At 35.7% G+C, this 13,103-nt stretch overlaps 2 protein-coding genes across 3 annotated transcripts in view; both read right to left on the bottom strand.

The window, feature by feature from the left end:
- Nucleotides 1-13,103, bottom strand: part of LOC131542181 (E3 ubiquitin-protein ligase TRIM39-like) — a 189,591-nt gene that overhangs the window by 152,532 nt on the left and 23,956 nt on the right. The gene's annotated exons all lie outside the window — the stretch shown is intronic.
- LOC131541934 (uncharacterized) overlaps nucleotides 1-13,103 on the bottom strand; it is a 39,233-nt gene that overhangs the window by 10,952 nt on the left and 15,178 nt on the right. The window contains 5 exon segments of the mRNA XM_058777991.1: nucleotides 3,481-3,716; nucleotides 3,877-4,147; nucleotides 4,242-4,475; nucleotides 5,566-5,661; nucleotides 5,845-6,410. Of these exon segments, the coding sequence (XP_058633974.1) occupies nucleotides 3,481-3,716; nucleotides 3,877-4,147; nucleotides 4,242-4,475; nucleotides 5,566-5,661; nucleotides 5,845-6,410 (1,403 nt within the window).

Raw genomic sequence — 13,103 nt, 5'->3', positions numbered from 1 at the left:
ACAACCCAGTGCTCTCCTCCCAAAACCTCCGCCTGAAGGGCTTGATTAGCTGGATCAGGTGTGTTTAATTAGGGTTGAATCTAAACTCTGCAGGGGTCCGGCCCTCCAGGAACTGAGTTTGACACCCCTGTTTTAAGGTGTGCAATTATTTTTGGGGAAACGCACGGTGAATGTAGTTCCAGGCAGCTCTTGACTGCATTACATGACCCTATCACTTCACCAAGTGATTTCTATTATTTCAAAGGTCTTACAACAGCACAATGACCAAAACCCACAACGACACTGGCCGGAAATAAATAAATAAATATAGTAATCAATATGATAAAAACGACAGATCATTTCCATGTTTTTGCCACAAAATTATGTTTTCTTATCTACGGAAAGCACATACTCTATCTCTCCCGCTGTCTCTCCCTCACACACGTTAACATACGCGCTGATGTTGTTAGCGCTACTCTGACGATTTTATCTGTAACATCAACTTAAAAACAACTTGACTTCTCACAAGCGAGGTAACAACGGCGCTGTTCGTGAAGAAAATGAACTTAAAGTTTCACTATTAGTAACGTGTAGAGACATTAGCCGAACACTTTTGAGAGATGCACAGACTCAAAGAGGTAATTCACATTCACGTTTTCTCTGTTTTGGAGGGATGAACATTTTTAAATCATACCCTATTTATTGCATCAAAATTTGTTAATACTTTACTATATTTAAGGGTGGATAATTTTATCAGTTGTTTATTATTCATGCAACAATACATTGCTACAATAACTTTGTCTAGTGCTCTTATGAATGTTTATTGCGTGATTTGAAATTTTAACTATACTGAATGACATAGCATAGACTTCTTCATGGCTAGTTTTTGCATAGTTATTTCATTTCATTCTGTAACCCACTTGCTCCACTTGTGTGCTAGTGTTAAATGCTACTGTTTTTGACAGCGTTAATAACGTTTCTGACAGATAATATCATGACAATTTTTGCGTTTCCTTTACCGAATCCTGTAAGCAAAAAACCTGTCCATGGGAAGCAGTGTTGCCAGATATTGCTACTAAAAGAAACAAAAACCAAAAAATAAATACAAATAAATCGAAATTATTTCCAATCCTTTGCAAATAAGATAAGATTAAGATATCGCTGACTCTACACTGCAACTTCCTACTTTACTACTTTCTAAAGTATTAAATTAAGTGGAAATGACAAGTCCAAAAATGCTTATAATATATGGATCTGTTGAAAAATAATGCACACCCGAGGTGTAACGGCCACTGCGCCGCATCACCACCTCGGGTGTACATTATTTTTCTAATAATTCAAGGGCCTGTCATCAATTATTCCTTACATAACTAATTTATTTTAATTAATTAACTATAGCAAGTTTATTTATTTATAACAATCGATAAAAAAAAAAATTATTAAAATACGTTATTTGTTATTTATTTAATTACAATAATTTTATAAATAATCTATTAATTTTAATTAATTTATTTACTATTTTAATGTCATATCAGCAGCAAGGCTGTCGCTAAAAATATTAATTAATTGAAATAAATAATGTATAAATAATTTATTTATTTTCATTTAATTTATTTATTTTATTTTATTAATTTATAATTTTTAGTACCACCATGGCAGCAGCAAGACTATCCTTAAAAATATAAATTTAAATAAATAGTTTATAGATGATTCATTTATTTTATTTTATTCATTTATTTATATTTTTCCCACCATCAATGCCATCATAAAATATATAATAAATTAATTAAAATAATACATTATCATTTATTTTATTAAAAATAGTAATTTATTTTAATTAAATAATTAATTAATATTTTAACAACATGGCAACAGCAAGACTATTCTTTAAAAATAAATTAATAATTAAAATGAGTTATTTACTTCACTAAAATAAATTCTAAATAATTAAATTTAATAAATTAATTAATTTATGTATCATTTTTTAGACCATGTCAGCAGTATGGCTATCTTCATGTGAGAACAAAAGGAATAGCAAAAGTCTAAAATTAACAAAATTCACCAAAAGCAATATAAGATAGTAATATGGAGCCCTTTAAAGGACATTGTGGTGGGAAAAGTTCGGGGTGAGTGGAAAAAATTCAGGGTGGGAGGAAAAAATATTTTTCAAATGTTTTGCGTTCTCTCGCAAAACTTTTGCATTCCCTCGAGAAACTTTGCGTTCCCTCGCAAAACTTTTGTGTTCTCTCGCAAAGATCATATGTTCACAATGGAGCAGTTCATAGAGTTTAATTTGAACTTGGACTCAATAAAGTAATACAGTCAGTGCTTATTTCGAGGCACGGTTTTGGGACATAATAAAACGCTTAATGTGGCTTAATATTTTAAAAGTGACATTCGAGGACTAAATTCGATAATTATAAATCCTGATAAAAATTATTAGGCTAAAATTAATAACCTTATTAATAATATTACTATTAATAAAGCAGAATATGAACGCATGTTCAGAATATGAACGCAACGCCCTGCACGTTAAGCCTTTTCTTCCCCATAGAAAACGCTTAAGGTAGGATATAATGAAAGGTTCATGCAGCTCGTGTGTTCACAATGGAGCGGTTCATAAAGATTTTATTTTGAACTTGGACTCAAGTATAAAGAAATACAGTCAGACAGTGGTTAGTTCAAGGCACGGTTCTGGGACATTCTAAAACGCTTTAATGTAGCTTAAAACAGTGACATTAGGACCAAATTCGATAATAATAAATACTAATAAAATTGTTAGGCTTATATTTATAACCTTATTAATAATATTACTATTAATAAAGCAGAATAGCCCAGAATATGAATGCAAACGATTTGGTATTTTTAAATCACCGTTTTCAGTCATTAGCCTATCTTAAGCATTTTATGGGGGAGAAAAAGCTTACATGCAGGGTGTTGCATTCATATTCTGGGCTATTCTGCTTAGTAATGTTATTAATAAGGTTATTAATATTAGCCTAATAATTTTATCAGCTTTTATTATTATCGAATTTGGTCCTAATGTCACTGTTTTATTAATTTATTTGAGTCCAAGTTCAAAATAAAACACTATGGACCGCCCCATCGTGAACATACGAGCTGTAACCACTGCAAGCTGTAAAGTAAACAAGAAGAATTTGTCCGAACTCAAATGGTTTTGCGAGGGAACTTAAAAGTTTTGCGAGAGAATGCAAAAAATTTGAAAAATATTTTTTCCTCCCACCCTGAATTTTTTCCACCACAATGTCCTTTAAAGGGCTCCGTACATTTAAGATCAATACATGACAAAAAAATAAAAAATCTAAAATACATTCAGGTGATACTTTTTTAAATCTATTTTTGTCTATTTATTAGGGCTGGGCAAGTTAACGCGTTATTATCACATTGACGCATTCATTTATTAACAATAAATGCACAACAATTATTTTATCATGCATTAACGCAGTTTTTTAATTATTATTTTGAAAGTCCTTTGCTCACTGGCTTTGAATGCAGACGAACGATTCCTAAATCCCATTCAGTCTTTCCCTTCACTTGCACCTCAAAATAAAATCTCCCTGAAGAGAATCCCTCCTTTCCCAAGACATTTACACATGTATCAAATCTCTCTGGTTTGTCTGGGAGTTTCTGTCTAATGTCTCCGTGTCTCACTTGTTTTCCATCATCAGACAGAATGAGTTCAGGATGAGCTGTATCAGGATCCAGAGTCACATCCACTGAGAAAACACAGAATATCAATCACAACTTCACAATACACAGATTTTGTGAGGCTGTTGTTTTTTAATATTTAATCCAGTGTTTAATCAGATTGTAGTGCAGTAATGAAGCTGTGAGTGTATGAATGTAAACTAGTGTAGTGCAGACAGCACACTGTACCTGCATACTGCTGCATCCACTTCAGCTCTGTAGAGACACATGACAATAAAACATAATCAGACCTGAAGGTTATATTTAAAGAATTGTGCACAACATCATGTTTCTATCTGATCAGTGTATGTATTGATGTACCAGTTTGTGTGAGTTTGTCATCTATAGTGTCCTTCAGTTGGTTCAGAGCTCTCCTCAGAGTCTCCAGACTCTCATGAGTCTTCATACTGATCTCAGGCCAGTTCCTGGTGTTTCTAGGGCTGCACAGGGATGAGTGAATCTACAGCAGGAGAGAGGAGAAATCCTTCAGCATGGAGAGTGTTATGGTGTCATATACTGCATTATCATTGATCAGAGAGATCATGTTGACTGACCTGTAGGAGGTGGAGGTGATCTTCAGTGTGTGAGAGCTGCTCCAGCTCAGTGTTTCTCATCTTTAGCTCAGTGATCTCCTGCTCCAGCTCTTCAATCAGCTCTTGCTCCTGTTTCTCTGCTGCTTTCTGCTGCTCCTCCATCATCTCCAGCAGTTCAGTCTGACATCTCTCAATGGAGCGGATGAGATCAGTGAAGAGCTCGACACGGGCTGCTTTCTCCTTCTCTGTGTTTCTCTGGTCAACCAGGACAGTCAACAAATTATTTAGCAGTGTTTACTAAGAGAAGAATCTGTGTTACTATTGCTCATACTTCAGTGTTTTTAAGGGGTTTCAAAATCCCTCAACTGATGTATAAACTTTATCCTGCACCATTTACACTGAATGATTCCTCAAATCATGTGTCTTGTTGAGGAGAAGTGTGATATACTTTACTAAGTCATCAGGCCCTCACATCCATGCCAGACCAAAAGTGTGATATTGGTTTTATACAGCAATTTAATAAACAGGAAGTTAGAGTTATTTTGTCTGTATTTGCTCCAACAAACAAAAAGAGTTTCAAACAAAGTCGCAACACACTGTAGTGATGATTCATTCCTTAAAGGAAAACGCCACCGTTTTTCCATATTCCAATATGTTTTTCCCTGAACTTAGACAAGTTGATACGTACCTCTCCATACTCATACTCAATACTCAATCGCTCTAGTGCGCGCTTCGACCTCGGCGCAGTAATATCATCACTCCTGAAAGCTGAGTCTGCTCAAACTACTACTGATAGTGCAGGCGTGCAGGTCACGTTGGTTGTATTATAAGTTAGAGGGAGAGGGAGAGGGGGAGTTTTCAGGAGTGATGATATTACTCCGCCGAGGTCGAAGTGCTGCGAAGTGCTCTTCCACCATACATTATAGTTATCATGTTTTATCCGCTTAGAAAATCGCCATGATTTATTTTGTGTCACCATATTTACTCGTGTAACTACTCATGTAACCGTCTTTAAATAGGGAAAACATGGAAGTGTTTGGTGGCTTCTAAATTCATCCCTGTTTGGATAAAAAGGAATCAATGGTGCTAAGCTAAACGCTAGCATAGTGGCACCGCACACTAGAGCGATTGAGTGCACGCACTGAGACGGGAGAGGTACGTATCAACTCGTCTAAGTTGAGGGAAGAACATATTGGAATATGGAAAAACAGTGGTGTTTTCCTTTAATGAATCAGTGTTTTTGAGTAAATCATGGGTTAATGAATAAAAATCAATGACTCGCTCATAAAGACAGTCACTTGTCGTCACCTACTGACGATGTGACACAAATATCGAAAAAACTCACGGTTCTGGCTTCTGCTGAGTGTTTGATGTCTTGAATCTTCTTGATTCTGTCCTGGATCATATGCTGCACGTCTCTCTGTATTTTCATCAATTCAGTCTATAGACAGAACAACACAGACACATTTATCAGGACAGATTTAATGTCTTCTGAGGAAACTTACAACATGCAATAAAAATTAACTGTTTTATTTCACAAGATCAAAGAAATCTGATTCTTCATGATATGAGCCTTTTTAAAGCTTAAAAAACTTAAAGGTTAAAAGTTTGTAGTAACTTCTACCTTCTTCTGTTCACTCTCCTCTTCTATAGGAACAGTGTTGTGGTTCTTGTGGTCTTTCACAGAGCAGATTGAACACACACATGTCTGATCATCTCTACAGAACAGATCCAGAGGTCTCTCATGTTTCTGACATATATAGTCCTCCAGATTACTCACAGGATCCATCAGTTTGTGTTTCTTCAAACCTGTCACTCTCAAATGACGCTCCAGATGAGTTTCACAGTAAGAGCTCTGACACACCAGACACGACTTCAGGGCTTTCAGCTTTCTTTCCTCACAGATGTCACACAGAACTTCAGCTGTTTTCTCAGGACTTTTCTCAGGACTTTTCTTCTTATAGTGATCTACGAGCTCTCGGAGTGTGGTATTAATCTTGAGATCAGGTCTTTGCTTGAATGTTTCTTTACAGTATGGACAGCTGCAGGTCTGGCTGTTGTTCCAGCACTTATTCAGACAGATCTTGCAGAAGTTGTGTCCACATGGAGTCGTGACTGGATCAGTGAACACCTCCAGACATATCGAGCACTGAATCTCCTCAGACAGTGAACTAATGGAGGATGACATTACTGGAAAGAGACATTATTTATGATTAGTGTGAACTCCTTCAATACTGTTTACAAAGAATCCCATGATGCACCTCATGAAGCTGGTTGAATGTGTAGCGTCTGTGTAGGCTCACTGATGGTCTATTACACTTTGTTTTAGAGACCCTTTTAGCCTATTGACATTTGCATATAAATTACCGACCTGGCCTCACCGTCTACATTTATATGGGTGCTTAATTGCCAATGGTCTTTCCCCACTATCAAAAAGATGCTAGACAGATCACCTCTCTGGTCTCCCTATCAAACTTCAAACTTCAAAAGTTCAGAAACTCACTCAAGTGTATAAGTGTATCTCTGCTTTAATATCGTCTAGGGGTTACTTTCTTGGTATCAAAATGATCTTCTTGTTATTCCTCAAACAATGATTTACACTATGTGATTGTGAAATGCATCATACAATTTTTACTGTGCTTTGAAGTAAAACTGCACCAACTCTCCAGACCAGCAATAAAAATGCAAATGGGTCAAATGAGACAAAATAAGTTTCTCCTGCTCAAAATTCATGCCTCTGATTGGCCACTCCACCCAAAAGGTGGGTGCGGCTACTACCAAAAGTTCAATCGTGGCTCAAAACTCTTCTTCTTGAGACGGACACACTCCAAAAACTCTCCTCTTGAGTTTAACCTTCTGGCAGTTTTACCTTCAGGTAACTTTGTGGACTCGCTGAAGACTTTCCTATCTTCAGAAGGACCAGAGGAAATTCTTCAGCTCACTCCTAAAGAAATCATCAGGAACCTCTTGTCTACTGCATCAAGACTCTTATTCAGCAACAAAACCAATGCAATTAACCGTTTACAACTAATTAGATGCGTTTTCAAGTTTGAACCCCTTTTAAGGTGAATTTTGATTCTCATTAGGTTGCGGTTAATTGATGTGAAATACTGCCATTCTTTTGCTCTTCTCTCTCTCTTCCTTACTTTCCTTCATTCTATATACATATATATATATATATATATATATATATATATGCTTTGCTTAGTTGTATGTTAGCTATAGTCCCATTTATTAAATTCCTTATATTCACAATTGATTGTCTCTGTGTCCTGCTCACGATTCGAAGTCACTGAATGTTGCTCCTTGCTACATGTTAAACTACTACAAGTACTGTATAAGTAGGAAGGCTATTGCTCCTTGGCCAGGAAAATAATCTTTTCTAGAACTGATAAATAATTACTGTATATTGTCTGCTCAGTGGACGGACAGATCAAATAATTTTAATATTGATTCTGCTACAGTTAATTCTAAGATCTAATCTAAATATTTATTATTAATTATAAGCAGTTATAATTAATTATAAATATTCCCCTTTCGAGCTAATTTGCTACAAATATAAAGAGTGATAAAGAGTACTGACTAAGAAACTCAATTATAGATCATGTACAGTCAGCTGGTCACAGTGGTAGTGTTTTGCAAAACCATAGGATGGGGGGTGTGGGGGGTACTCAATCTAACCCTACAGGGGACAGCACATAGATGAAAACCCCTCACCTTTAGGTGACAACTCACTTTTTGAGCTCGAAATAGGGGTGGGGGTCTAATTAAAAAAATAATATTTTTTTTAATTCAATTATTGATAAATCAATAATTGAAGACTGTGTCGTCAGTGTTGGTATTGTATCAGACACTTGCACTTAACATTATATGAGAATCAAGCTCAAATAGAGTTTACAAGGTTTTTGACCTGCGGATGACAGAGATCTGCATTTTGTCTGTCAACAGAACAGCTGTATCTGAGCAAGTGCATGGCATTATACATTTCATTAACTTTTACAGGTTATACAGTATAACGTTTATTGTAGCTATATGGGCGCTTAGTTTTTCTTGTTGTTTGATACACTTGGCAAAAATCTAATGATATAAACGATGAAGCGCTATATGCACAGGATATTTAAAACGTACAAAAGTATATGGCTACAACTAAACAGCAAATAGCCTACACTGTAAAAAAAAATCCGTAAAATTTACGGTAATAAAATGGCAGCTGTGGTTGCCGGAGTTCTACCGTAAACAATACGGTAACAACATTTTAGGTTTTAACTTAAATTTACAGTTAAATACTGTCATTTCATTATCTGATATAATGTTAATATACCCACCTATTGAAGTACTGAAATCTGTTTTGTACCTTTGAAATACACTGATAATCACCAAATGCAGGTGATGATGAGAAAGTCACACGATGAACCAAAGCCCATCACAAGCAGATTTTAAATAATAACATATATAGAAGGTGCACAGTATCATTCACACAAGTACAAAAACCATCATGGTGAGACTCATTAAACTGACATATGCAATAAACATTAATTTAACAACATTAGATGTAACATACAACCCTAATAAGCATGACTGATAAGAAAAAACTAAGAAGAAACAGTTATTTCAAAGAAAAAACATTAAATTCAAACAAAATATAAAATGCAACGCTGGGAATTCTGGAAACGTTTTTGCCTGTAAATTTTACAGGAACTTACTGTTAACCATTTAACATGTTTTTACTGTAGCATTTTCACAGTTTTTACCATTAAAATCACGGTCATTTTTACAGTGTAGCCTACTTCTTCTCCGCTCTTCAAACACACAAAAAACATTAACCTTTACAGACATAGTGTTTGAGTAAAAACTCTGTACCATTCAAACATCAGTTATTTACACTAGCATTGTGAAAAAGCAGAGGTCTGTCTCCTCCAGGCTGTGTGTGGTGTGTTAATCTGAATGAAGGAGGGGTGAAGCTTCACTGAGAGCTTGAGGATGCAATGGCGTTACAAAGTTTTACTGACAAGCTCTTTTTAATGTGTATCATTGGTTAAATATTTGTAAAAACCCACTGATTTAAAATAATAACAATGAAATATAATAGAGATATGAAGTTTGGATAATTTTCCACGGCACACCTGACTGGGCTTGGGTATGGTGACTGTCATACAGAAATACTGGTCATTATTGTAAAATGAACCCAGAGAAGCTGATCAGCACCCAAATGTGATATATATATATTATATGTTATATTATAAGAGTCATTCTCATATTGTTTAGTGTAAAACTGATTTTCAGCTGCAATGAAGCAGGTTTGTGTTCAGTTTGTCTGCAGGTCATTTACTTCCCGTTTCTTTCCTGTTTATCTTTATGTCGTGTGACAAAATGACAGAAACACCAAACTTTGTTTTACAACCAATCAAATAACATACTTATAATACAATTCTGATAGCATTTCAGTGCAGTAAACACCTAAAGCAGCTGAGTATTTGACGCTTAAACCTGCTTCTGTTCAACTTATTCCAGTCTGACATAAACCCTACTAAACCAGACCACTGCCATCAGAAACCTGTTCAGGACAATCTCTCTTATATTTCTATCACTTACCTGTGAGTATCAGATGTGTCCACAAGGGTCTTTAAACAGCTAAATATTCTGTTGTTTATAGAGTTTGATCGTTTCAGGCGTCCATATTGTTGCTGATCAAGTTAGTTTCACTTTCACTTTCTCTGAGTCTCTCTCTGAACTACAGTGATGTCAGAGCTCCTCCTGTATTCAGTGCTGGTTCATGTGTGTCTGTTTGTACTGAGACTGATGTTTCTGTCAGCCAGTGATAAAGAGATTTCAGCAGACTTACAAAAGCGTGATTCTTTAACAACATTTGTGAAGAGTTTTCAGGTAAAATGCTGATCAATTTACAGATGTTTACAGATATTCTTTTCTATTCTTATGGTAACACTTACTTGGTTTTAATGGGACACTATATTGTCAACATCCTTCAGATGAGATGTTAAACTGAGGTCCTGACTCTCTGTGGTCATTAAAAATCCCAGGATGTCTTTTGAAAAGAGTAGAGGTGTGACCTCGGCATCCTGGCCAGATTTGCCCATTGGCCTCTGACCATCATGGCCTCCTAACAATAACCATATCTGCTGATTGGCTTCATCACTGTCTCCTCTCCACCAGTAAGCTGGTGTGTGGGGGGCGTTCTGGAACAATATGGCTGCCGTCACATCATCCAGGTGGATGCTGCACACTGGTGGTGGATGATGAGATCCCCTTCACATTGTAAAGTGCTTTGACTGCTTAGAGAAGCGCCATATAAAAAATGATATGGATTATTATCCATACGCACCGTCGCAAGGAGGTCTGATGTGTCTCCCAGCACAGTCTCAAGAGATGGAGGAGATACTGGGAGACAGGCCGCTACACAAGGAGATCTGGACAGGGCTGTAGAAGGGTGCATAAACTGTCAGAAACAGAGTCCATGAGGGTGATGTCCTGTAGACGGATCTGTGCTCACAGTCCAGTATGGTGCAGCTCGACTAGCATTTGCCAGTGAACACCAGAATCAGCAGATCCACCATTAGTGCCCCGTTCTCTTTACGGTCTGGAGATGCCGTGAAGAACGTTATGCTTCCTGAAAGTTATGCTTCACTCATTGCGATTCTGTAGCCAGATCAGCCCGTAGTGTGATGTGTATTTCTTATGCTCCATACATTTTTACTCTTAGATTCGTCTTTGAACAACTGATGTTATGTATTTTCTTATTTCTAAATTGGCTTCTAATTATGTTCATTATGTAATTGGCATGATACAACTCTACCTGACTAATAATAAATTGTTATATTTGATTTATTCTGATCTCTTCTGAAATCATTTTTTCCAGTAGATTAGAGTTGTAGTCTAGTGTTTCCACAAATCTGCGTCCAGGACAGATCATACTGAAGCACCAATGAATGAAGCGAGGGCTCGTCATTAGGGATCTTCTGATTTCTGTCTGTCACTGACTTAAGTTACAGTTTTCGTGATTATAGAAAAAATACACTTTTTATTTTGTGTTTGCAGGGTGCAGCCTATTTAAAGGTATTATAGTCACCCTGCATCCTCTGAGAAAGCGTTTGTGCCGTGCGTTCACAGTTGGCCGAGTGAATTGCAAAGCGACACTAGGTCCCTAATGAATGAATAATTGAAAGTATGGGATTTCCAGAATGATCAAATATCTAAATTAATATACATTCGATATCTGTGATCAGTTTTTAATTATAGAGATTGTCTAAATTTAATGATCGCTTGGAATTGGAGTCAGATTGAATACGGATCTAGATTAAAATTGAAACTACATCCAGATAAATTCAGAGGCGCAAGTAAAAGATCGAACATGCATTAAACCTTCGACCAGGCCGCTGGATTCTGCTGTTTGTGCTGGCGGGTGGATCCTTACAACAGACAGACTGGATGATGATCAGATCAGATCGCTGTGTGGAGCACTGGCTGCTGTCAGACAAAAATCTCACTGATTATTACAATTAATGGAACAATGAATGTTTGGAAATGTAAACTGATATTTCCTACAGACACACTAATTAAAAAATAGAAATAACTGACTTAAAACCATTTTTAGTTGGTGAAAATACTAGTGTTCTAATCATTTTGGCCACCATAATCACACGGCAACTTTGAAGAGTATTTCTCTTCATTCTTCACAGCTGTCCAGATATTCTCTGACCTCTTCAGTGGATTTGGTGCTTCACACTGAAACTGCAGCTGTAGACGGTTTGATAAAGTTGGGCAGAGTGACACAGAAACATTAATGTACACATTATAAATATGCCAATAATTTTGAGTGCTCTTTATATTTCAGTTTTGCGTTTAAAGATCTGAAACCAAAATTGACCAATTAGCTTAAAGCAAAGTGATGCATCTCTGGCACAAAACACTCCCTCAATTTCTCTTGCTCCAAATTAAAGGGCACTACATAGTAAAACATTAAGATAAAATCATCTGGCTTTATTTATTAGCATTATTCTATATGATTTATATTATTATTATACCACTAATTCATTACACAAGCCAGTTTAGTTTAATAATTGGTAAGCATTTATTTTAAATATATAAAGATAATATGCAATAGGCCTACATGTAAGTTTTAGAATCAACAGCTTTAAACATATGAGCTTTTTTGTTTTTATACCTATACATGAGTTTATTTGCAAAAACAGAACACAGTTTTTGTAAGTTTTCATAAATCATGTTTTTTTTATTGTGCTTTACAAACTAATATAAATCAAACAGCAGTTGGGTTGTTTTGATTAAAATCACAAAAATAATAACTAAAAAAAAAATACAGGCAACTTACAAAATGAAGGTTCATTGAAAGTATGTTTTATATATATATATTAAAAGTTTGTTTTTTTAGCAAAAGCAGATAACTCCAACAGTTGCCGTTGTATAGTTTTTTTCCTCATTAAAACCAAATGTGTTCATCAGGGATGGTTTGTGTGCATTTTATTTTGTGATTTCACTGAAACGAATAGAGAGTGTCCACCAGGGTTCCCACTCTTTCGTGAACACCAGATTCAATGACTTTCAAGGACTTTTTTTAAGCACCATTTATTTTATATCAAGCACCTATCAAATTCACACACCAGCATATGTAGTGTCATGAAAGACCTTCCAGTATCTAAACATTTTACTTACACTTAATTTACATTAAAAATTTCAGAGTAATGTTTTGAATGTGTAGTTTTCATAAATTTGGAATGCAGGTGCTCAAACATGCAGCTGCTCAAAATTTCAATTTTTAAAAAAGATGTCGAACATTTTAAACCTTGTGCATGTGCAAATCTGCAAAAAAAATATTTTTTTTTTTTTTTTTTGCTTTTAAACTGTACTAAG

This window comes from Onychostoma macrolepis, chromosome 06 (genome assembly GCF_012432095.1).
Source record: "Onychostoma macrolepis isolate SWU-2019 chromosome 06, ASM1243209v1, whole genome shotgun sequence".
In the NCBI taxonomy this organism is placed as follows: Eukaryota; Metazoa; Chordata; class Actinopteri; order Cypriniformes; family Cyprinidae; genus Onychostoma; species Onychostoma macrolepis.
This window is presented reverse-complemented; position numbering and strand designations above follow the sequence as displayed.